General features: G+C 41.1%; 1 protein-coding gene and 1 long non-coding RNA gene across 2 annotated transcripts; one reads left to right on the top strand and one right to left on the bottom strand.

Moving 5' to 3' along the window:
* Window positions 1-158: 158 nt before the first annotated feature.
* On the top strand, window positions 159-16728 carry mmp14a (matrix metallopeptidase 14a (membrane-inserted)). Its single transcript, XM_085451093.1, has 10 exons — window positions 159-581; window positions 9600-9748; window positions 9960-10082; window positions 10262-10569; window positions 10717-10878; window positions 12192-12331; window positions 12837-12979; window positions 13110-13256; window positions 14593-14708; window positions 14878-16728. The coding sequence occupies exons 1-10, from the start codon at window positions 498-500 to the stop codon at window positions 15174-15176; spliced, it is 1671 nt and encodes a 556-aa protein (XP_085307219.1). The 5' UTR covers window positions 159-497; the 3' UTR covers window positions 15177-16728.
* Window positions 9330-10454, bottom strand: LOC146714727 (uncharacterized). The gene is made up of 3 exons (XR_014918843.1): window positions 10393-10454; window positions 9946-10020; window positions 9330-9755 (listed from the first exon to the last, which is right to left on the bottom strand). It is a non-coding gene; the product is annotated as an uncharacterized LOC146714727 (long non-coding RNA).
* Window positions 16729-26134: the final 9406 nt, after the last annotated feature.

Genomic DNA, 26134 nt, shown 5'->3' with positions numbered 1-26134 from the left:
ATTTTCGTAATCACTCCCTTAATTACAAATAAATAAATAAAAGTGTAGTAGTGTAGTAATTGAACTTCCTAGCGAAGCGTGACGTTTTTTTTACTGGAGGAGGACCTTGAAGAAAATGAGCCCCCCCACCCCCCTCTTCCCTTCTCTGTTGCTCGCTCTCTCCACGTCCACACACGCCACAGGTAGTCCTGCTATAGGGGAAAGGGAGTCAGACTGCGAGGCTTTAGGTTGCAGCATCTCTCTTTCCCTTTTCAGCTTTTTGCTTTTTGTTGTTGTTTCGGCTCCGACTCTGCTGCGATCGTTTCTGTGCGTAAAAGTTGCTGACTGCCCTGAAAGTGTCCATGCGGATACGACAAAGTTTTTGTGCCACGTTTTACAACGCGGAGTAGCATCAGTCGATTTTGTTTTGGAGTTTTTTTTTTGTCCTCCCTAATCAGGACGGATTTGTGTAGAGTGAAAGCTTCCTGAAATCTCCGAGATAATCTCCAGATATCACAATGATACTCCGGGTCCTCGCCCTGGCCTGCGGTCTCTGCTGCTTCGGTCTTACCTCTGTCATCGCAGACGTACTAAAAGCCGAGGTAAGTGAATTGGAGGTGCATTTACTTTATGCAGTGCACATTTATAGAGGCTACACGTTCATTTCTGCATGTGCAATACGAGCTGCAGCGTGTCTGCATTTTCAGGTGTGTTTTCCTCCCACAGTACTCGTGAAACTCTGTCTGTGTTTGCTCACTTTTTTGAAGAGTTGAGGTTTCCATGTACTTAAAGCACGTATTACTAATAACTGTATAGTAATCTATTACTGTGACACTCCAATGACCTTTACTCCCTATAACTTCATAATTTTTAGTTGTTTTTTTTCCACTAAAAGCCGCCACAGTTCATGTTTATTTTCTCCTCTTCAAACAGCCTGACATTTTTTTCCAAGAACTTCCCAACCTTTATTTTTCCATCCAGGGGGAAAGAAGCCATGAGTCAAAAGTTTTCAGCAGTAAGTGGCAGAGACCCAGCCGTGCAGTGGCTGTGTACAGTGTGGAAATCTCAGCTGAGCTGCTTTGTTCTGAGAAAAAAAAAAAAAGGGGGGGGGGGGGTACTGTGGTGGTACTAAGGGGGAGGGGGTTAATGGTTTTCATTTGCCTGCACAGGCAGCACAGATGGGAAGCTGGTGAGGCCGGACATGATGCACAGAGGTGTCAGCAGCCTGGAAATACTAAGGAAGAGTGCAGCTTTCTTCTGAAGAACTTATTCTGCCATCGGATCTCCAAAATAATTGAGTTCAAGCACCGTGGGTGGTTGTAGTCTCAGTCCATTTATGCACAACATACCTACTAAAAGTTCCAGTTTACCATAACATCATCGGTCAAAAGTACATTTATGTGACCATTTATGGTGCAATGTCCCGTGACATTCAGGCACGCTGCAGTCTACCATCCACTTCCTATAACGGACAGGATGCACCATTTAAAGATTTTAATGTGAAATTTGAGTCATCCCAATTGTGCAAAAGAAGTAATTTCAATTTACGAGAGTGTTTTGCAGCTCTGTGCGGAGACGAGAAGCACGAAGGAGGACCTTAGTCACTGACCACAAGTTGCTGGCGTGTGAGTCAAGCCAGACAAGGTGGATAACTCAAAGTCAGACAGTTTATAGGACGCCGCAGGCTGCTGTCCCGTGGCGAACACGGTGATGAATGTCTGTAAACAAAGTGAGAAAACACGGCTGTGTACTTCAGCGTCGCCTCTCACAGCTAGAAAACACCAACGTAGCGATGTATCAATAACCCTCAGTGCAAAAAGAAACACGATCGGGTGAATTGCGGCTGTCACGTCTGGCGATGGAGGCTGTGCACACAGTTTTACTGTCAGACACAACAGTCAGCCCTGATGGAGAAGAAGGATAAGTTTTAATTATAGGTTGAGGATTACATCACCTAAGATCTGTATATGAAACCTGTGATCAAACAGGAGACTCATCTGTGTGGAGAAAGTAGAATAAACTGCTGCTGGAAAGATATGAGATGCAAAAGACAAAATAACAAGTGAGTGACATCAGTGTTTACTTGAAGTGGCTGAAGATCCTTTTTTTGGGGAGGGTGGGCGGAGTAACTCATACTGAGTTTACGGGAATTTTGTGGTTTATCAGTGTTGCTCAACTTGTTAACGTCGCTCTGACAAACTAATCCCAATTTATCCAAGCTGAGTGAAAAGAGAAGCCCGGCTAACAGAGAAGTAAGACTTCCCCCTATGCTCTGAAAATTAAATCACTTCTTCTGAAGTACCCAGTTTTCCTTCCACCATCTGTTTTCATTCTCCCCCTTTTTTCTGCCTTCTCTATGGATTCTTGACTTAAATAAAATGCTTAGTTAGACGCCGTGAGCAGAGGAAGTGGGCAGCAATGAAAACAACAGACTCTTAAACAGGATTCTTGACTTTAAAAAAAAAAAAATCTGGAGATTTCCTGTTGCCATCTGGAGACGCATGTCTTATGATCCTAGCAATTTAAGCTATTTTTAACTTAAAATAGATGCAGTTTGAAACTGCACTCTTACTGGTTTTGGTCTCAGGTGTACAGCTGATTCAAGGCCAGATGTGCAGTACTATTTGACATATTAACGATTTTTAAACAGCCATTTTACGAATGCTTTGGAACAAAACCTTTATTTTTACATTAAATTAAACACCTACACGTTACACCTGCAGGAGCTGCAGCTTCGGCCATGAAGCTCCTGGTGCACAGTCTAGGTGCTGATGTTAATGCCAGAGGAGCTTTGGAGCTCTGCAGTTACTGAGTAAGCAGAGTGCCTGTGACTTTTACGCACTGTGAGTTGTTGTGGTTCCTAAATGCTTCCACTTTGCAATAATTCATTGATAATCAGCCTCTGTTGAATATCTTGGAGAGAAGAAGTTTCAAAAGCTGACTTGTTGCAAAGGTGGCGTCCCGTTACAACGCCACACTCGGACTCAGAACAATTCATTCTTCCACAGATTATTGCAAAAGCAGACTGTGTGGCTAGATGTTTGATTTAATACACCTGAATGTAAAGATTCAGAGGTGTCTCCCAATACTTTTGTCCACACAGTGCAAATATTAACTACAGTTGTAACAAAAATCCAATAAACAGTCTAATATGTTCCCTCTGAAAATAAGAAAGAGAACTTTAGTAGAACTGTGCTGTGGTGCAGAGTGTAGAGACAGTTCAGTAAATATTTCTATAAAGCTGTCGGGCATCAGTATAATAGTGTTTCACCATAACCAAAACCTCCGGTGAGTGCATTTTATGACCTGTTTGACCAGGAAGACACATGAAAGCAGACAAAACTTTGCACGGCGCTGGTGTGAGTGCTAACTGGGTCAGAGACGCCAAGAATTGAAGCAATGAGAGGTTCAGCCGCTCATGAGCAGAATTCTCAGTTTTTTCCGTTGGCACACGGCGAGAGGAACAACTGACTCAGTCCCTCAACTTTAAATTCAACCATACTCCTAACCTCTCACTCTCTGTGTCTGTGCCCACTCTCTGTCCTTAATGCTTTTACCTTTCCCTCTTTAATGTAAGTAACTCTGCACTTTAAATCATCTTCTGCTGCCCTCATTGCTCTGGTCAGTCTGTTTTCTTCGCTCATTCCTGCTGAGATTTTAAAGACAGGAAAAATTTGTCTTCATCAAAAAAAGTCAAAGAGGCAGCGTTTAGTGTTTTAGCAGCAGTGCAGTGGACAGAAGAGCGTGATTTAGCATCGTTTATAATATAAATATGTCCGTGAAACTCACACCATTGTCCTTCTTGTTATTGTTGTCTATTTTTTATTGCACAAATAGAAAAAAAAATCCCATATGATGCTTCTTCCTCTGAAGAGGAAGTGTCTTCATCGCTTTGTTTTTGACTTCAAGAACTATAAATTCTCCTGGAATTTTTTTCTTAACTCTAGTTCATGACATCTTGAGGAAGTTGTGGTTGGCTTTACGTATGTGTGCGCACCTCCAGTCTCATGAGAGTGCACCCACATGGCCTGTGATGGGCAACTCTACGTTCAGACATAATAGAGATCTTGTGTTGATAAGTGGAAAAGTTCCTGTTGTCAGTAATGGTATTTAAATTGAAGAATATAGGCCTAAAAGTAGAATGAGTAAGAGAATCTGTGATCACAGAAGCAAAACTTACCGCACCTTTGAGTTTCAGTGTGCCGCTGTGTCTGCGTGGCAGCATTTTGGCTCCATGTGGGGAAGACTTTACAAAGAAATGACAAAAAAAAAATCTGATTTTTGGCTTCAAAAAAGCGGGAAAATATAAAGATTTCTGACCAACAAAAAAAGCAGCAGTGGTGACCAGGCGATAGCCACAGTGCCAGTATTTGCAGTTTGAGCTCTGAAAGATAAGAGCATCCTGTCTCAGCACAGATGTTTCCAATGGAAAGGGAATGGGATGAGTTGCTGTGACAGCTCAGGCATTGCAAAGGATATCACATAGGTCCATCTCTGTGTGCTGCATCCCAGAAAAATAACCTTGCATGCTTTTGGGTACAAAACTGTGAGACTTTTCTAAAGATTGTGAAAAGAAGCCCGATGAATAGTCTCCTTTGAGAAGATGACGCCAAGATAACTCCGTCCTCACAATCAGGGGTTTTTTCTGCTTTAAAATGGGCGTCTGGAAGCCCGATTGATCTGCAGAAAGTCCAGGCAATGAGTCTGTAATACCTTGGTTCACAGAAGTCTGGACATTTTTCTGGTACTTCTGGCCTTTCGATGAACAAAAGTGTATTTTATGACGTGAGGAAATGAAGCCTGATTTTAACAATGATCAAAGCAAAAACTTCTTTAGTTGGTGCCAAAACTGTTTATACGGAAATGTGCATATAAAGAGCAGGGAGTTTAAGGTGCTGGGATACGGGGCTGCATGAGTGCAAAAGGTGACTGCCAGGCTCCACAAGCTTGGCAGAAAAAGAATATTCCAGCAGGATAACGATCAAAAACACACTCCCAACAGCACTCGAGAGTTTTTGAAGAAGAAAAAGCAGCTATGAGCTTTAAAAGTATGTTTCCTCAATTTCAGGGACTTGCTTCGAGCTTAATACGTTGCCATCTAATTTACAGTGAAGGGTAAAACTGCTGCTGAGCATTTTAATTCTATCTTTAATCTGCAGATTGTTGGAATTACAGGATATCATAGAGAGAACATCTGCCAAAGCCAATGATCCAGATTCAAACTTAAATGTTGCAGTTTGTTCTTTCTGCGTTTTTCTTCAACTCTTCTGTGACCAGACGCCACCAATGCCCCAGCAAACATTTCAGTGCTGAATAACCAAGTCATAATCTAGTAATGGTTGAAAAATAGTTCACCTGGACACTTGGAATATAGAAAATAGGAAAAGTTTTCTTTTAAAAAATTAAGAATAATGAGTCAAACTGATACCTTCACTTTTTTGGGCCTAGACTTACTGAGCTAATTGTACCATTAAATCATTTCAGATAAACAAACTCCTAAGCGCCTTAAACGTGTTCTTGATTTTATTTACTTGCCTGTGTACTAACCCCATTATTTCTAGTTGTTTAAAAACGACGACAAATGCATTTAATTCCTACTTTGCCATCATTTGATCTGCATTTTTCTCTTTTTAAGAAACAGTCTGACCCGTTGATCTGTTGTACTGAGAAACAACATCAACATCCATCTGTCTACGGTTCAGTATTTGGCTTCTTATCACAACCATATTTGTTGGGATACTTTGTCCTCTCTCTTTAATGGAGAAAAAAAATAGTGAAAAATGTCACGTCAGTTCTGCCAGACCCCAAAGTGAAATGTTTTCCTCATCAGTCTAAGCCCAGCAGATATGTAAATGACACAGAAGAAGAGCAAAAACACCATGGGAGCTGGAAGAACTGCATTTTAGGCAACTGAATCAATCTATGATTAATTATCGATAAAGCGACAGAGTGGAGCTACATCGTGCAGCTTTGCCAACTTTTCCACTACGTTGCATCAGTTGTGTTTCTGTGCATTATATGTTCAGACCACACGTCACTACACGGGCTCAAAGGTGTGTTTACCAACCACCAGCAGCAGTACTTTGACCACACATGGCTGTGTAGCCAGGTAATTGGCTACCCACAGGTCAACAATACCAGCCATGTACAAATCTTAATAAATAGAAGCTTTGATGGTGGCTGTAAGGGAGTTCCACAGAGGCGAGGTACATGCTGGGATACCTGGCGCTCCGACCGGAGGTGGTGGCGGTGTGTGGAGTAGTTTGGGACTAGAGGAGAGAAGTGGAGGTCCTCACAGTGTGGGAGAGACTTTCATGCAGTGGAGCAGAGAGTGTTTTTATAGAAGCAGACGCTTCACCGCACTGGAGCCACAGGGCACACTAGTCGTATTTAGTGGAGAGGCAGAGAAAGTAAATTTGGTTGGTTAGTGTTAGAGAGTCAGAGGATAAAATACATTTACTAGATGTTTAAATAATCCGACTGAATATGCAAAGATAGGGAGAAGGGGGATAAGTCGTCGCTCTGCGGGTTAACATAAGTGAACCTTGTTCTCTGGCCTCTCTGCCCACCACATGACTAACAGTAGCTGTGTGTGCACAGGCTGTGGATGGCCCAGTTGTTGCCCAGTTGCTCCTTTTCCATCCATGGTTTGCCCTTCACTTGCTGGAGGCAGGCTTGAAGAGAAAACCAGGACATATGGTGGAACAAGAGAGATATCTGAGGTTTAGATGACGCTAACGAAAGAATTTGGGGTAATTCCACTGGCTTAATTTGTGGTGGGGATAAAAATTTGTTTTAACTCTGTGTGTGCACATACATAATTGGAAACACACACTTGAAGATGCATTTAGCTTCAACAAGGGAGTCAGGAGATGATGAGTTAGCTACAACTCCAGTATCTGATAGTCAAATGTAAAGCTACAGCCTTTTTAAAATGTCACGAAACTGACTTAAGAACCTTTTATCAACACCAGCTGTGATGTTTGCTGTCATCACAGTATTAACAGAACATAGTGATAAAACAACATCCGCCAAGTATAGTGACAACTTTAAACTGCTTATCCAGATTTTTTTTAGCTAGCTATTTCAACCGTTTATCCTTGTTAGCGATTTTGTTTTCTATTGTCATATTTTTAGCTTGCAATTGCAATTTATTTTTAGTTAAAATTCATTTTTTATTCATAAGGTCAAGTATGTTTATTAGCATTTTTATTTATTTAACCATACAGTTTTAAATGCGCCAGGGTACTTGAGAGCAGTTTTAGCACTTTCTGTATTGGCTAACAATTTAGCTATTTGTTTAGCTAGCTGTTTCAACCATTTGTTAGACATTTTGACCTTTATATGTTGACTCAAATTATGCATATTAGGCTGTCTATTTATAGCCAAACATGGTTAAAACCTTGACCTCATTTCCCTGATCAAAATAGTTTGTGGTCCATGATGGCATAGACTAAAATGTGGACGGACGGATGTTGACGCTGTTTCCGTGTCATGCAGAGATTTTAGAAAGCAAGAAGCACAGATTACTGCCATAAAAGGATTAATACATCTATCTTTTGTGGCACAAACCTACTCATAAAAACAAACACACCCACTGTCTACCATATCGTGTGTGTTATACATGGCTGTGAACCTTTAGCTCACCTGGTTGAGCAGGCAACCTATGTACCATGTTAATTTATTAACATTCATTTACATCTAAATTCAAGGCAGCGTTCAAGAAGTACCTTAAACCAGTGTAAAGGTTGCTCAGCTCAGCTTTTTATTTAGTTTAGCTTCTATCTACAAATGGGTAAACAACTACTTACTGTCAGCTACTACCTATTAGCTCTTTGATTTTTTTATCTCCTCGCAAGTAGGAGTGCCATCGAAGGTGTCATCTGACTTTTCTCCCCTTTCCCCCATTGTCAAACTTCTCCATTACAGTGGCCCAGTTTTTGACCACCAGCAGTGGAAAGAAAAGACCGACCTTTAGTGTGTAAAGATAAACAGTGGTGGTTTCGGTTGGCAAGAGCACAGATAGGCAGACAGCGAGGAGGACAATAGACACAGACAGTGGCAAAGGGATCTTAAAGTTAAAGCTTTGAGGAGCCCAAATGTTCCTGAAGGTGTTTTTTTTCCAGCCTCGTGACAGCTGTATTTGGCAGCGATCGTCTAGACAGAGTTATGGGTCATTGTGACAAAGATGACATCAGTGTTTTATTTGGCTTTCAATTCCTCTCTCATGCCTCCTTATGACCCCACAACAAAGTTTCCCGTTACAAGTCCAGCAGAAATCAAGGGGACATTTGAGGGTTTGATGTTAGCTTTAAAGAAACCATAAACTGGGTAATGTCACAGTCACATGAAGAAAAGACAATAAATTTAGCATGCTGAGTTACCTCAGCGTGTGTTGGCTGCTGAAGAGGGAGGTTAAGCAAGACAGCATGGCACACAAAAACCCACTCATACACCCACACACACCCATTATCTGCCATATAATGTGTGATGTACAGCTGAACTAAGAGAAGCAGGTCCAAACAAGCTCTGAAAATTGACTTGAAGTAGACAAACACCCACAGGCTCATACGGGAGGCCAGTCCCTTCTTTTCTGTTGACTAAGATGTTTTTTGATGTTTTCAGGTGGTTTTACTGTTGTTTTTGGCCCGTCTGATTAACTCAGAGAGAAAGTAAAACAGATTTCAACAGCAATTATATGCCCAATAGAAAATAAAAGTCTCCTATAGCAACAATATTATTTTAGCAAATAAATAAAAATTTTTTACAAGCTTGAAGTTTTCCTTTTTGTGAGCATGCCTATTCGAGCACACTCCTCACTTACTCTACACTCACGCATCAGTAGATTTCTAAGGTTTACGCGTAGTGGGAGTGTGACTTTTCTTCATAGATGAAAATACTGCAGTAATAAAGGATGTTTTGGTGTTTCTAAAGCAGCGTGCCCACAAACTTTCTTACATTATAGAAATATGTTAATCCATCTTATTGTCTGTTTTACAATTTGTGTTTTCTTTATGTTTCAGTTACTTATTTCATCAAAAAATTTGAAAAACATGCATTTGTGTGACTCAAAAATCACAAAGTAAATTACCAATCAAGGTGTCTGTCACTTAGGCCAAAAAACTAGCAGTCGCCAACCCCCACAGCAACACGTGGTCACGAGGGAAACGTGTTTTCCCTCCGTAGTTCAGGAATAGTTGCTAGATGTCGCTGGGTGTGACTGCCACATTTGCTGAGTTGTCTGCAAACACTTGCCAACTACTTGCCAACCAGTACCAGTATTTTACCACTGAAAAGATACAACTTTTATTGTCTTTGTTTCCAGTTTACACTTTTTACAGTTGTCTGCCAATTAATATCTTCCATGCAAACTATGGGCAACTTCCATAACTGACATGTCTCATTTGTACCTAAACGTTACGTGTTTCTTGATGACAAAATTACACCACTTTGAATGAAAATGCTCATGTTAATAGTACTGAATTTCTAAAACTAAATACATACAAGACAGTTCTTCTTTTCAGTAAAGCATCAGTGTTTAGCTTAGTCCAGCTAGTCAGAAAATGATTTGTGCATTAAAGGTCTTATTCAACATTTATTTCTCTCTGTCTCTCCATCAGGCTTGGCTGCAGCAGTATGGCTACCTGCCTCCAGGTGATGTGAGAGCCCAGGCCATCCGCTCACCAGACACCATCAGTAAAGCGATATCCGCCATGCAGAGTTTTTACGGACTGACCGTCACTGGCTCCATAGACACCAACACAATAGAGTGAGTCCTGGTTTACATTAAAGATAACAGCTTGGCCTCAGATTATTACAGGTGAATAGCGGACTGTCACATTCTTTATACACTTTTGGATAGAAGCGGCTGTGTGAGAAGCTAAAACTGCCATTATTAAAGACTTAATAACCACAAGTTCTTCAGAGGAGTCCACATACTTTCTGGATTAAAACTGAAAGTGTTACCTTTGTGTTTCCAGGGCGATGAAACGGCCGCGATGTGGCGTTCCTGACAAGTTTGGACCAGTGCTGAAGAGCAACCTGAGGAGAAAGAGATATGCTGTGCAGGGTCTGAAGTGGGACAAGTCTGAGGTGACCTTCAGGTCAGAATTCACCACACTATTCAGTGATCTGGTTTTACTTTACAACTTGCATATAGAATCTGATTTATTCTGGAAATATGAAGTGTACTGGGTTCTAGCTCAAGAAAACACAGTGACTAATGCTAATCACAAATTGTTATTATTGATGTAAGCTGATTCATTTCTCTTTGCTTCTCCAGCATAGAGAACTATACCCCTAAAGTGGGCCAACGCGCCACGTTCGACGCCATTCGAAAGGCCTTCAAGGTGTGGGAGAGCGCCATCCCGCTCACCTTCAGAGAGATCCCCTTCAGTCAGATCAGAGGCTCACCTGATAAGTACGCAGACATCATGCTCTCCTTTGCAGAGGGATTCCACGGCGACAGCACACCGTTTGACGGCGAGGGCGGTTTCCTAGCTCACGCTTACTTCCCCGGTCCAGCCATTGGTGGGGACACGCACTTTGACCTTGCTGAACCTTGGACCACTGGGACAGTCGATCAGGGAGGTAAGAGAAAGAAGAGAAGTGGGTGAAAGGTTGAGAAGAAGAGGACAAGACAAACTTTGTGTATTGCAGATTGTTTGAAATCATGAAAACGATAGTTTCAGGACTTTGAACAGAGCTTTCGGCAACTTTCTGATCTTCTCTTTGAAGGTAACGATGTTTTCCTGGTCGCTGTCCACGAGCTTGGTCACGCTCTGGGTCTAGAGCACTCCAACGACCCCGCTGCCATCATGGCCCCCTTCTATCAATGGTTTGACACCGAAAACTTCCAGCTCCCTGATGATGACCGCAGAGGAATCCAGGCAATTTATGGTGCGTTGGTTTAGTAGAAGAAGCAGGCATTTATTTAATAATAATAATAATAATAATAATGGATACTTTATTGATCCCCATGGGGAAATTACTTGTTTTTCTCTGCATTTGACCCATTCACTCAGTGAAGCAGTGGGCAGCCCACTAAGCAGGCGCCCAGGGAGCAGTGTGTAGGGACGGTACCTTGCTCAGGGGTACCTCAGGGTAGCCGTTAAGTGGATTCGAACCGCCGACCTTCCGATCATGGGGCGACCACTTTACCTACTGAGCTATCCCTGCCCTTTATTTATTAATGAACCAACTTTTTTGGTGACACTAATACTTTATGAGACTCCCCTCTTTGAGGCTACTGGGTCACTTTTTTACAAAGAAACCCCATTGGTCCCATGGCCTATAAGTAAAAAGTAAACAGTTATCTTGACATCACTTGTCTGTTTTGTAAACTGGAGTTTTTAAAATCTGCTTTTAGAGGCAAAAGGTACCATATTTATATGTAAAGTTAGAGTTCTTCTTAATTAGCTAATGCTAGCAAGCTTAATCCATAAACTACCCTTTATGGACAAATAATTGGGCCGCCTACACGTTGCACCTACGGGAGCTGCTGAACCATGGAAAAATCATGCCATGAAGCTCCCAGTGCACAGTTGGTGTGCTGATGTTAATGCCAGAGGAGCCCTGAACTCTGCACTTATGGAGTCTGCAGGGTGTTTTTCACTGAGCCCGTTCTGTGACTTCATGTGGTCTTCCACTTTATGGATTCATTGCTGTGATTCATGAAACTTCCACTTTGCAATAAAACCACTTACAGCTGATGGTGGAATATCTAGGAGTGAAGAAACTTCACAAACTAACTTGTTGTAAAAGTAGCATCCTGCTACAGCACCATTCTCAAATTCATTGAGCTCTTTAGAAAAACCCATTCATTTATAAAAATTTGTAAAGTAGACTATATGGCTGTTTGTATACACCTGTGCCGATGGGACTGGCAACACCTGAACTCAAAGATTACGAGACTGCGTGGCTCTCCCCCTGAATTATCTACACAATACGACGCTAACAAGTAAAACCTAACAATTAAAACAATGTCCTTGAAAAAATATGTCTAAATAACAAAACCTTCTTTCACTGTGTCAGCATTGTTCTTTTTTTAGTTAAATTTAAGACGAATATTGAGTAAGTGCAATAAATCATCATTTTAAATACTGCAATATGTAGCAAAGCAAAAAGAAGTTCTAAGCATAATTAAAAATAGATTTAATTTTTTTTTGCGGTCCTGCAAATTAAGCATGTTTCACTTCTCTCTCTGATCATAGGATCAAAGTCTGGGGCTCCTCCTCCTCCTCCTCGTCCCACTAAACCCTCCAATCCCGACAAGCCAGACCACGGCCCTGACGTCTGTGATGGACACTTTGACACCATCGCTGTCCTCAGAGGGGAAAAGTTTGTATTTAAGGTACAAAAGACGGTTTCTTTGAGTTGGGAGAGTGCTGTGTTTTCAATAACATAACCCAGCAGATAAAAATGCACAATCAGGGCTAACTCTGAAAAATCAACGTTTTAATCGATGCTAGAAATATTGGGAATCTTGACTACAGCTTGTAGAGGAATCGGAATTAGAATATTTTATTTATCCCTAAGGTTACAAAATGTAATAATAGTAACTATGTAAACTAAATGAAATAATACACTACATCACAAAGTTACACAATATAAGAAATAGCTCTTATATATACAAATAGCTCAATTATAATATCCAGAATATTACGGAGATTAAATATATTTGATTGAAAGTTTACTTTAAACTGTAAATCTTTGTTATTTTCTCTGTAGAAGATGTGCAAAAGGGCATAACTACATTTCTTATGTCATTCAGTGGTACATTTGGGTAATCTCAGAAGTTTTAATTATTAATGATTTGGTTGTTTAATGGGTCGATCGGTTCCCGTGTATCTTTTCAGGACAAGTGGTTTTGGCGTCTGCGCAACCACAAGGTGCTGCCTGGCTACCCGATGCTCATAAGCCACTTCTGGAAAGGCCTACCATCAAACATCAATGCCGCTTACGAGAGAGATGATGGAAAATTTGTCTTCTTCAAGGGTAGGTTCCATATGGGATCAGTGAAGAATCAGATTTATGATGACTGCATCGCTGCAGCTGTTGCATGTGTTCTACACTCTAATCTGACCGAAATGGTCTGTTTTCAATCTTTGTTCTTTTTAACTTCCAGGTAGCAGATACTGGGTTTTCAGTGAGTCCACCATGGACAAGGACTCTCCAAAGAGCCTGAGGGAACTGGGAGCCGGTGTGCCCGAAGATAAGATCGACGCCGCTCTCTTCTACACGCCAACAGGACAGACGTACTTCTTCAAAGACTCTCAGTGAGTTTTCCTTTTTATTCCCCATTTGTTTTATTTTGTTTCCTAAATGAGAAGAAACCTTTCTCACAATATATGCAACCTTATCTGTTAAGGTATTTGTAACTTTTTATATCATACCAAACCTCTTTTCAAATCTGCATGTAATGTTAGGTGTTAGATTGATTTAAAAAATCGTTTTATACTTTTAATTCTTGTTATATCCTCATGAAATGGGTTTTACTGTGAAGCCCCATAAAACAGTATTTGTACACTTAAAAAAATGATTTGCTTTCATAAACATGAATCACTTTAAGTAAAATCCAACAGAAATATGTCAAATCAAAGTTTTATTTATTAAAATAATCAATCATTAAGGAAAATATACCTTAATGTATAGCTATCAAGGAAGTGTAATTTAACCAGCTTCAGTAAAATTTAACGTTTTACCTTGTGCTTTTGTAACACACTTACATGTATTCCAGTTAAAGGATCTATGTTGAACATGTAACATGTTTCAAACATGTAAGTTAAAGGATTGTGGGCATAAACACTTTGCGAGCTCATCTGTGAACTTGTTAAAAATAAGCACTGCTACTCTCATGCTGTCTAACATACACACAGTTGCAGATGGGCATGAGAATTGATTTTTACCCCAGCAGTAACAGTAGGTTTTGTTTTTTAATAACAACATAGAGGAAATATGTGAGGGCTGACTTGCATCAAAGCTCCGAGACATCTTAAAAGATCAAATTCCAGACCTAACATTGGTTTTATGATAGAATACAAACAGTTTGCTAATTAAAGGGGGGGAAAAGTCACCATGAAGCGTCTCAGTAATGTGTTGGGCCGCTGACGTCTGTGTGAACAGCAAAGCGTTGACCTCTGAGTCCCTGAACTCTGCTGCAGGGATGGAGCACAGTCCTCTCTAAAGATACTCCCTGTGTTTGATGGTGAGCACTGTTTTTATATGCCAGTCCAAAATCTTCCACACATGTTTAACTGGGTCGAGATGCTTAACATATGATTCACAGCACTGTCATATTTTCGCTCAAACCAGTGAGTGATCATTCATGCCTCGTGGACGGGGCTTTTGAAATCCTGGAAGAACCACACATGTTTCGTCATTGCCTCGAGGGCTCAAGTTTTTCCTTTAATTGGCCACCAATCTGCACGTCTTGAGGCCATATTTTTTTTAAAAATCCCACTTGTAAAGAGATGGAGCAACCCTTTAAAGCCCGATGTAGGACTACTGCCTATAATATGATTTTGAGTTTGAGTCCTCTGCTCTGCCTCTGTTGCTCGAGGTGCCCACCCGAGGCCGTTTATTTCTTGTCTTTAATGTTTCCGTCATTTGCAGATATTACCGTTTCAACGAGAAGACTCGCAGAGTGGACAAAGATTACCCGAAGCCCATCAGCAAGTGGACCGGTGCACCAGATAACGTCAAAGCAACCATCATGAGTGAAGATGGATGTAAGGGTTTTTAATTTGCTGCTTTCTTTTTGAGATCTCAGATGCACTGGTTAGATTTCTGAAACAACAATAGTCTCAGAATTAGTTTAAGAATGAAAATTATTAGATTGCAGCTCCATTGTTGACACTTAAAGAATTTCTGTGACCATTTCGGACCCTGTTTCCACAGCTTACACCTATTTCTACAAAGCCAACAAGTACTGGAAGTTTAACAACCAGTACTTGAAGGTGGAGTCCGGCTACCCCAAGTCCGTGCTCAAAGACTGGATGGGCTGCGAGAACGAGGACCCCAAGAAGGGTCGCAAAGAGTCGGATTCGGAGAGCTGGGCCAATCCCCTGGCCGTGGTGATCCCCGTCCTCCTTCTGGTGCTGGTTGTGATCACCCTGGGAGCGCTTTTGTTCTTCAGGAAGTACGGCACGCCCCGACGCCTCCTCTACTGCAAGAGATCCCTGCTGGACAAGGTGTAGACAGAGCAGCAGGTAGCTGACAGACTGCCGCAGAGGGACAGAAAGAGACGGAGCGAGGGCCGAGCGAGGATGGAAATCGAGAGGAAGAAGAAGAAGAGAGAAACTGGAGAAAAACCTGAAGAAATGAGAGACAGGAGGGGGACATTTTTTAAAGTTTTTTTGGGTGGTTTGTAAGTGCCATAAAAAGGGGAAAACAAAACAATAAAGGCCCTTGAAACTGAAATCAGGAAAATGTATATTTGTATGTTAACTATTTACGTGTACTGTTGTGTGTTGAGAGATTAAGAAAATACCCGCAGTCTCACACAGAGGAGGGAGATATACAAAGACTCATCCTCATCAGCAGCTTAACCTCCCACCTCTCCCCTCTGTCCCCCATCTCATCCCATCCTTACCCTTAACTGGACGACTCCACCTGAACTGCTGTCTGACTCACTTATAATTCTGAAAACTGTGTTTCTGTTTGACTTTTACCAAGAAATTTGTCTCTGGTAACAGTGTTGGGACTTTGAGGGGGGAGATTTAAAGTTTCAACATGACATTTTCCTCTTAAATCAGTGTTTCGTTTTTTCTTTTCTTTTTTAACCAATAACAAGGCTACAAGGGAACTATGACCTCAGTACATAATAGTGATTTAAAGCATCCACAGCACTGAGAATAAATCCAAGATTTCAATATTTTCTAACACAAATGACACAAAGTACTAATTCTGTTTTGCAACGTTTACAATAACTGAGCTTTTTTAAATCTAAAATTGGTGTTTATGGGGGTGAATGTTCCTATTTGTTAATGAAAGGTACTTGATGCAGTCGATACTCCCTGTAACTGTATGTAGTGGCTCTCTATGTAAAAGCACATTTCTTGTGCACAGTGTTAGCTTTGATTGATGCAGGCTTAAACATGCACACACGTGGGTTTGTAATTCAGGCTTCACACCGAGTCTAAAAACCGAAACATGAACACGAAGGATTTTGTCTTACACTCAAACTTGCAAACCAAACTCAGTGCAAGCAGTCAGATGGTAAAGATTATGTTTTTAAATGTGATGCTTTATCTCTTTTTTTTTTTTTTTTTGAAGTACAGTAATGTTAAATACGAGCAGAGCTACAACATGGTGCAATTTTTAATTATGATTGTTTTCATGGAAATTCTTGTTATTATAAGTATGATTATTGTTATTATTGTTCTCTTGGAAAAGTTTGAATACTTTTGGTTTTCTTTGTTTTTGCGCATTGTCATTTGGAGTCCTGCTGGACAGAGGCATAACGTGACAATGATGGAAATGAATCCCAGTTTACATCCAGTGTGAGAAGAATTAGTTCAGATCAGGGGGGTGAATGTGAGATATGGGATATTTTTTTATTGTAATACCCAAAATAACCCAGATGTTGGCACAAGCAACTCTATTTATTAATGCGAATGGTGCTTGATTTTTTTTTTTTTTTTTTTACACCAGTCAAATCTAAAGATAAATTGATTTAATTCATAACAATGATAATGGTAATTATATTTATAATGATGATTTTATCAATAAAATTGAACAAATACTTTTTTTCCTGCCTGTTCACGTTTATATTTCATCGGATCGAGTGGAATTAAACTCTTTTCTACATTTCCCCATTCTGCACGCCACACTTATACACAGTCTTAATGGTGATACCGGAAAAACGAAAGTTTACAGTAAATGCCAAGTGTGTAGCTACTAGCCATTCGAGTAAAAGGTAAATGTAACCCAGAGGACACTTTTGTAGGTAAAGTAGGGTCAAAAACTGAAGCACTGAGTGGATCTGAAGACATCTGAGCTGTGAAGTTAGTCAGAGATGTGATTTAGTAGCAGAAACGGTCAAAATATAAATAAAGGAAGTTAATGACAAAAAATGATCTGTTGCATTAAAGAGATGAAATTGTTATCAAACAGTACGGTTAAACTAATAAGCTCAGCAGATGCTAGTTTACAGTTTAAGTATCTGGTGAAAATTATGAATGAAAAGATGTAAATGATCAGCGTCAGAGGTTGAAATTTCAGGCCTACAGTGCAGTTAAACAAGAGACATTGTTGGCTTGTCACACCAGATGAATGAGATCTGCTTCATTTAGTGGTAGCTGAATGTGATCACTGATGGTAAGTCCACATCTGAGCATCACCAGGTGGGCTTGGTGAAGTCAGGTGTGTCAAACATATGACCACAGTGCTAGAAAATGCTTCACCCACAGTATAATCAAGCCCACGGGAAGGCTTTGGAAAACGTGAAAATACTGAATATTTAACTGACAAAGAGACGCATGACCTGCCATAATATACCAAAGTAAACTAAATAAACTCTTAAATGACAGAAAATGGAACCTTGTGTTTTTTATTGTTTTTTACTGAATAACATTTATTTATTTTACTATTGGTTGGTTAAAAAAAAAAAGGGCATTACTCAAAGCGTAAGCCCAATGCGACACTCTCAGTAACATATTACTGATATTGCGATTCTTTTTCTAAAAACATGGCATTGATTAAATTCATAGTTACATTTTACACTGAATGAAAGGGGACCACTCTGTTTTTATAGGTTATAAGACAATAGTTAAGATCGAGCTGAACTCTATTTGGCCCCCTTTGCAAAGGGAGTTTGACATCCTGTCCATCTGGACCGGCTTTAGAGGTACGTCAGTAAACAAGGTTTGACAACAGCAATCAAAATGTGTGCCAGCTGATGCCATATTATTTCACTGCCATGTCTCCTACTAAATTTGTCTTTCTTATAGACAAAACTGGTTGTTTGGGAGGGTTACATCATTCCTGCTGCCTTCAGTTTCAACTTCTGCTGTCTCCAGATCAACATCTGTGGTTTTCTCCTCCTTTTTTTCCATTCAGGAGGGTTTTTTGTGTTTCGTTTCATTATATTCTCTTGTGTGGGACAAAAACAGTCATCAGAACTGAACTGAGGTGATTACGCTCTTACTGCGGTGTTTCTGTGTTTTCATGCACAGCCTTAGAGAAAGTGAAAAAAGCTGTCTGATTTCCGTTGTGCACAACCATCTAAAATCTGTTGTAAGTATCCATATAAGCTCTAGCCGTGAGCACCTCGACCTACAGTAAGTGTTCTCTGCAACCTTCAGAAGCAGAGAAAACAGCGCAGTGCTGGGCCTTCAGAGGAGAAAGGGTTAATAAGCAGAGCGGCACGAAAACAAAGATGGGGAAAAAAGAGAAAAGACAGAGAGAGATATGTGTCAAAGGTCATGTGTCACGTTTGAATTGATAAAGGGCTTTCACCAGGTTTGAGCCTGCTGCAGGAGAGCCTGGTGCAGCTGCTGGAGGGCTGCAGAGGAGCCGTCTGGATACAGTTACACCGCTGGTTGATTTGGACCCGAAGTCGGCAGTCATGTGTCGAGGAACGAGCTGGAAAAAATGATGGAACGGTCACATTTTTCAGAGAAACGCTTTCCAGCCGAGCATCTGGTATTCTTGAAACATCGGCTGCAGCCTGCACATGCGTGTGTGTGGATGCTGCACCTCTTTGTGTGTGTGTGTGTGTGTGTGTGTGTTCACATTTAAAGGTAACGTTTCTCTTAAAACATGCCATTAAACACGCAAATAAAAACAGTTTTACAGAAAGAAAAACAAGAAAAAGAAGCGAGTAAGTCAGCTGAGAAGAGGGAAGGGATGGCCAGAAATTATCTCATAGGTTTGGGGATATGATTCCCTTTGCAAGTTCCTCTCCAAAAACATTTTTTTTTGCAAGCAGCCTCCTCCCCGTCCCTTAATTCCTCTTATTTCCTCACCCGCTGCAAAATTTTTCTTTTTATGAGGCTGCAGACTCGAACCACCCCTCCTCTTCTTACCACAAGTATCTCTGGTCTGTTTTTGCTCTTTCTTCCTCCCCCCCTTACCCTTTTTTTCCTCTCTGGTTTAACCCTTCACATCCACACAACAGCAAATGGTAAATAACAATAATGATGGATTAACCACAAACTTAAGGAGAATATTTAAGCGACTCTGACCTCGCCTGTTTTACTTTTAGTTTTCAGCACTTCTATCTGCGGCCCTGTTTGTGCATTTTGTTCTTTATGAATGCAGATTTTGTTCAGGCCTTATCTATTTTAGATTGTAATTTGATAACTAGCTTAATGTTGTTTTTAAGGAAAACAAAAGACAGTAAAAAGAGCAATATAGTCCATGTAATGCACCACTTCCTTGTTAAGGCGAGCTATCGTTGGCTTCTTAAAGCTGCATTTCTTCTGTTTTGGGGTCATTGTTTTCTGGAGAAAGAAGCTGTCATCACAACACTGACAAATCACTGCATGTTGTAAACTTGTTAGGGAAAAAACAATGTTTATTTACACATCCAGCATTTATGCAGCAACACTCTGGGCTCAGGTTTCATGCAAACTCGTGATTATAAACCTCAGTTTTGCACGCCAGCATATCAGGAGGGGAAATTTGGGTCTTTAATCTGTTAAATGTTCTGTAAACAAAACTCTAAACAAAAAGAGCATAATGAAAGAGGTGGGGGTAAAGTTTGATAGACAGCAATGCACATTCAGCAGGGACGTTACAGAGTAGTGGCCCACCGTGAAGTACATTTCTGCATAAATGTGGTACCTACAGTCGCGGTAAAAGGAAAGTATACCCTCTTTAAAATGCTATATCAGCACAAACACCTCATACCAACTGTCAGCGCAGTGGTAGAGGCATGATGGAGCCATGGGACCTGGCCACCTTGCAGTCACTGAGTCAACCACAAACTTCTCTGTTTGCAAAGAGTCGAACATGAGGCCATATTTGCCCAAACTGGGTCAGTGATCACAGGAATCCCAAGCACAGGCATATTAACAAGAGAATGGCTGAAAAAAGAAAGAATGAAAGTGTCGCGATGGCCCGATTAAAGTTCAAACCGCAGCTTGATTGAAATCCTGAGGTGGGAGTTTAAGAGAGCTCTGCATAAATGACTGCAAATTTCAATGAACAGAAGCAACACTGTAAACTGTAACTGGATCAGAATTCTGGATCAAAATACACAAAAAACGTATTTAAGTCATCGCTGTTATTGGTGGATCTACAAGCAACTGAATCATGAGGTGTGTGTAGTTTGTCACACACTGGTTCTCTGTTTCTACTCTTCTCAAATTCATTAACTAACCTGTTGTCATGCAAAGGTTGTGTGTTACTGAATGAGACCCTCTGCTTCACTTTCAGGAGTAAACCTGACAGAAGTAACCTGACTAACCCCTCAGTTTCCACTTTTTTTCTCTGCACATCTGCTCGACCTTTTTCCTCCTCCTCTGGCTAAACTCTCTGTCACCTGCTCTTTCCATTTGTCTCAGTGGACTTCTCTCCCGCACTCTGTCGACTTATCCAGCTGCTGCTCTGTTCGAACAGTGAAGGATTTGTAGATGCTGTGTGGGAATGCTTCCTGTTCCAGCAGACAAAACATTAGGCTTCAGTTACCCGTGCACTTATCCTAAAGTTTCTAATGTGTCTTATACAGATGCAATAACAGAAGCAAGTTAACTTCGGGAAAGCAGCTGCATTTTGATTTTTCATTTATCTTGCTATAAAACACAAAAGCTCTGTCTGTCTGTTTGTTTCTTTGTCCGCAAACTCCTCCTACACGATTAAGAGTTGAGCTGCTAAAAGTGGCACACAGGTACCTCCTAGGCCCCTCAAGGTCCTTATCTATATCAGACATTATGAGTTCATCATGTTGTTTAGCAACTACCTACCAGTGGGCTAAAATTACCTCTTTTTTCCTTTTTGCTTTCATGCAACTACAACGTCTCATGAATGCATTCTGTGATTTTAACTTCATGACAGTCTCAGTTTTGTCTGCAAAAGCCAAATTACACATTACAAAAGACAATGTTAGCGAGTTGCCGAGCAACCACCCAGCTGAGGGCTAAAATGACTCTTTGTTTGCATTTTTGCACCTATAACAGTGTACGACAGCACTGCGTCGTTTTCAGTCAACAAGCATTTAAGTCAACATGCATCATAGCGGTCAACACCACAAACAGGTCAAACAATACTGTAGCATGGGAACAAAGTTCCTTTAATTGGATTGTTCATTTTTTATATATATACACTTGTTGGCATGGTTAAAAAATAAAACCAAGTTATTACATAGAAAATCTAGGACGTTACTGGCGTGTGCTGAGCAAGTAATGATCTTCAAAAAATTGTCTTAAAAGGTTGAATAGCCAACTATTTAAACCCTATTAAAGTCAAGAGATATTTGACTGGTTATGGGTTATAAAAAAGTCAATTGTGTTGTGTTGGGGGGGGGGGGGGGGGGTAGATCTGAAGAATAAATGGTAACCTTTAATTTATTATGATTAGTAGATTGGAGGGGCCCAAACACAGGACACAAGTGGCAGAGGTCATGAACAAATGTAAGCTTTAATGGTTGAAACCCAAGTCTACGGAGATAAAAACAAACCTTAAAGTAAACCAAAGGCCAAAATGAAGTCAAAAACATAGGGGAGGGGGGAAATCCAAGGTATGGAGACAAAGCAAGAACAAAGACTAACTAAACTGGAAGGACCGACCAAATGAAAGAAAAATATGAGAATGGAAATTTGCGCAGAAGATTGAACACAGGTGAAAACAGTTAGCAACGAGCAACAAAAATCAGGCAATCAGGATGGACAGACAGGAAGCAAAACTGACCCAGGACACCAAAGAAAACAGCCCTTCAAAGTAAGACAGGGAAAAACCAAAGGAGGCGCAGATATAACACATGATAAAGAAAACAAAGGGTTGATCCATAGACAGACTGAGACAGAAATTATGACTATGGTTACTGACCCTAACACCAAAACATCAGTAAACACATAGAGCAAAGCCCATCACAAAAACAACCATAAAGTAAACAGAGACTGGGTAATAAAACAAGGACTCACTGTAGAATAATCAGGAAATTAAAAGCAGAAATCCAAAACTTCAAACACTACAGCAGAAAATCTCACCAGCAGTTCACAATTAAACCTATTAAATAAGAATTCACAACAGTGAAACAAGGCCACATTTTGTGTAGCAGACATTTTTCTGGTTTTTCCTCCTGTTAGTCTCGTCAGAGCTCCTTTGAATTATTGTGGGGATCTAAAACTCCAGGTTAAGAACCACTGCATACTGCAAGTAGTTATGTGGCTTCAGTTACTTTAAAGAGTGTCCGATTAACAGTGTCTTCTCCCTGTGCTCCTTTTAAATGATACTGCATATGTCCTGTGCAGTTCTAGGGAAACTGTGGTGGTGCTCCCAGACAGCTCTATATTTTAGCCTGGGAATCAGTTGTGTTTTTGAGGTGATGCCATCTTGATGGGCAGACACTCAGAGGACACAGTTGTGTTTAATGTATGAGAAAGATGTTGCTGGTAAGTTGCAGGGATTGAAAATGCAATAAAGGAAACAAACTGTGACAAGCAGCACATTCTTTCACTCTGTTCCCTTTGTTTTGTGAACCAGTTTGGATGTCTGTTTGGAGCTGCTGCAGAATTGACTGCCAAGCATCTGCTCAAAGTTGTGTCCGGTCACAGAGAAGGATGCACATGAAACCTCTGGCAGCCATGTTGGCTTCCATTCTTCTTTCTCCTCCCTTTTCTCTCTGTCTCTGTCTGTCAGCCATTTTAATGCTGAGCTCATACAGTGTGGCTGGGCGGGGCAAGACCAACCATCGGGCTCAGCACTCCTTCTCCATGCCAGGCAGGAAGTGGCCAGGACAGCTGCTTGCAATTCAACCTGGGACTTTGTTTGGGTGACCTACATTATGACTTCTACTCTAAAACTTCAGTACCACTTCTTTGTCTCTCCTTTTTCTCGTTCTGCTGGTTTTCAGTGGTGGACAGAAACTCGCTCACTCAAACCATATCTGTGCCCAGCCAAAGAAAAGCAGATAAACTGATCGGAATTTAAAATTTGCAATCAAAGCTTTCCTCCATATCCCAAATGTGCTCTACTGGACTGAGGTCTGGTGACTGTGCAGGTCATTTGAATACAGTGAACTCATTGTCATGTTCAAGAAGCCAGTTTGAGGGTTATGACATGGTGTGTCATGTCAAAGTTGTTATGTTATGTCTCATGAATGCATTCTGTGATTTTAACTTCATGACAGTCTCAGTTTTGTCTGCAAAAGCCAAATTACACATTACAAAAAACAATGTTAGCGTGTTGCCTAGCAACCACCCAGCTGAGGGCTAAAATGACTCTTTGTTTGCATTTTTGCACCTATAACAGTGTACGACAGCACTGCGTCGTTTTCAGTCAACATGCATCATTTTTTTATGTATACTTGTTGGCATAGTTAAAAAATAAAACCATGTTATTACACAGAAAATCTAGGACGTTACTGGCGTGTGCTGAGCAAGTAATGATCTTCACAGAATTGTCTTAAAAGGTTGAATAGCCAACTATTTAAACCCCATTAAAGTCAAGAGGTGTTTGACTGGTTATGGGTTATAAAAAGGTCAATTGTTTGAAGCATCCATCAGAAAATGGGTCCATTGTGGTCATAAAGGGATGGACATGGTCAGCAACAATACTCAGGCAGGCGGTGGTGTCTAAACAATGGTCAGTTGGTATTGGGAGGCCCAAAGTGTGCCAAGAAAATATCTCCAACCCTACAACACCAGCAGTCTGAACTGTTGATATAAGGCAGGGTGGAGCTTTTCATTCCATTTGTCTGTTTGTCTGTTGTTCAGTTTTGATGAGTCTGTTTAAACTGTAGCCTCCGTTTCCTGTTCGTGGCTGAAGCAGTGTGGTTCTGCTGCTGTAGCCCTGCTTCTTCAAGGTTCAACATGCTGTGCATTCAGAGATGCTCTTCTGCGTACCTTGGTTTGTAACAAGTGTTTATTTGAGTAACTTTTCCTTCCTGTAAGCTCAAAGCACGCTGGTCATTCTTCTTCGGCGTTGACGACTTTCACCTGCGGCTCCCTGGATGTTTTGTCTCTGTAAAGAGATGGTTGTGTGTGAACCAACAATCATACACTTTCAAAGTCACAAATCAATTTTCTTCCTCATTTCGATGTTCAGTTTGAACTTCAGCAGGTGGTCAAAGGGACCATTTTTTTCTATATAGGTGTCTGAATTTTTTTAATCACTTATATCAGGAACATTTTAATAATTAATTATAGAATCGGGATCTATTATTTGGATTAAAGGTTTGAAAAATGTTTTTCACACCTTATTTCACTTGTGCTCTACCAGGTAACAATATTAGAAAGCCTTGCATCCTTTTCTCTTAGTAAACCTGGCTGTATTTCTACAAAGCCACAACTCAAAAACAGAATGAATGTAGTCACTTTGGCAAGAACAAGCGAGTATTCTGTTGATAATTTTACTATTTCTTTCCCTCTTTGATTCCAGATGAGTTTTGTTTTTACACTGACATGCTGTCATTTATTTTAAGTACATGTCCTGATTTAATGTTTCACTCCTCCAGCTTCAGCCCAACCTCAGATTTGTCACCAACAATTCCCATAAAGCGCTGAAGATTATTTATGCCGATGCTTCTGTAGCATGAAGGACAAACAAGTTATACCACGGAAGCCGCGTGGTTAACTGTCCAACTAGCAGCAAACAAGGATAATTGCAGCCTGCGGGGCCAGCTCTCTGTCGTGTACATTCAGGATACTCAGACTGTGTAATTTTGACAAACATGCTACTAAAACGGCCCCACACCCCCACTTCACCCAGGTCAGGAAGCGGTCTCTGGGACAAAGTTGCTGAATCAGACCCTCCACAAACTAACCCCCCTCCCTCCAACCTTTTGCACCCCCAGGAAGTATCTACCCTCCTCATATCTGGTCTCTGGCTGAAGCTACAGAGGTCTGTCAGCTAATCCTCAAATATAACCACATCTGTCTCATCCTTCAAGCGCCCACCTTTTCCTTTATCCTGTAGCCCCTGTAACCTCACCTAACACCCCCCCTCCAAACCTCCTCTTGCCTTCTCTCCCTCCCTCCATCCATCCATCGCTGACTTCTGCACAATAAGCAACATCTGGTTCTCATTTCCACAAAACCAAAACAACACAGGGAGGAGAGGAAGAGGGGAGGGGGAGGCTGGGAGGAGTCGAGAGGGAGAGGCTGTTGAGGAGAAAAGACATCCATGTGAAAAGACAGTGAGTCAAGAGAAAGAATGAGGAGCTCCATTTCTCACTGCCGGTGCAGTCGGGAGTCTTTTATGATCCAGGTGTGAGGATGTGTGTGAACTTAGAGTCACCTTGCTGAAATTTCTTACACTTCTTTTTTTTTTGTCTGTTAAGTCCCTCTGTGGTCTGCACCACGTCCTCCCACACTGTAACACTACAAAGAGTCAGCTCCTTTGGTCAGCTGTATGAAAATGTTAAGACACAGAGGAGGTGGGGGGAGGTTCAGAGAAAAACTTCCCATCTTCCACGGAAAAGAATCTGCAACTCAGCGGCTAGAAGCCCTAATTACATGGGACTGTGCTGAAGTCTGCACAAGACCCGGGCAAAGAGAGAGAGACGGAGGCAAAATGTGAGGAAGGGGGAAGAAAGGAGGGTGAGAAGACAGGCGGGGGGGGGGGGCTTACCTCATTTCATAAATACTGAGTTTACAAGTCAAAGTTGCAGTGAATTAATGCTGACTAAACAAAGGCACAGCTGCTCCTTTTAACAGCCAGGGTTGGATTTTGTGCCGTCTCACACGTTAAAACAGATTAAGGTCAGTGCAAATCTACCAGCGCTGAAACTCAACCGTCATCTTATTGGCTTTTTTAAGTGTTTCTGCATCTTCATTATCCACCTAAAAAACTTTGAGTCAACACCAAAAAGATCACTTTCCATGGGATTAAACTTCCTGCCAAAAACTCGCCTGCAGCCGGATAATCGTCTTTCCAGGCACCAGGCTTGCAGGAAGGCCCGATGAAAACCCCAGATTTTCCTTTTCCTTAGTGCATTCCCCAGGAAAAATAAAGAATGTGATTCTTTGACCATAAAGCTTACTGTTATCAT

Source organism: Copadichromis virginalis, linkage group LG3, assembly GCF_057382275.1.
Source record: "Copadichromis virginalis isolate Kocher_CV1m ecotype Utaka linkage group LG3, C_Virginalis_male_GT1.1, whole genome shotgun sequence".
In the NCBI taxonomy this organism is placed as follows: domain Eukaryota; kingdom Metazoa; phylum Chordata; class Actinopteri; order Cichliformes; family Cichlidae; genus Copadichromis; species Copadichromis virginalis.
Note: the sequence above shows the minus strand (reverse complement) of the source record. Positions and strands in the feature narration are given on the sequence as shown.

Coding starts and splice junctions, on each gene's coding strand:
- mmp14a (XM_085451093.1), top strand. CDS start 498: ATGATACTCCGGGTCCTCGCCCTGGCCTGCGGTCTCTGCTGCTTCGGT. Junction 10,879..12,191: donor AGGAATCCAGGCAATTTATG/GTGCGTTGGTTT, acceptor CTCTGATCATAG/GATCAAAGTCTGGGGCTCCT. Junction 14,709..14,877: donor CATCATGAGTGAAGATGGAT/GTAAGGGTTTTT, acceptor CTGTTTCCACAG/CTTACACCTATTTCTACAAA.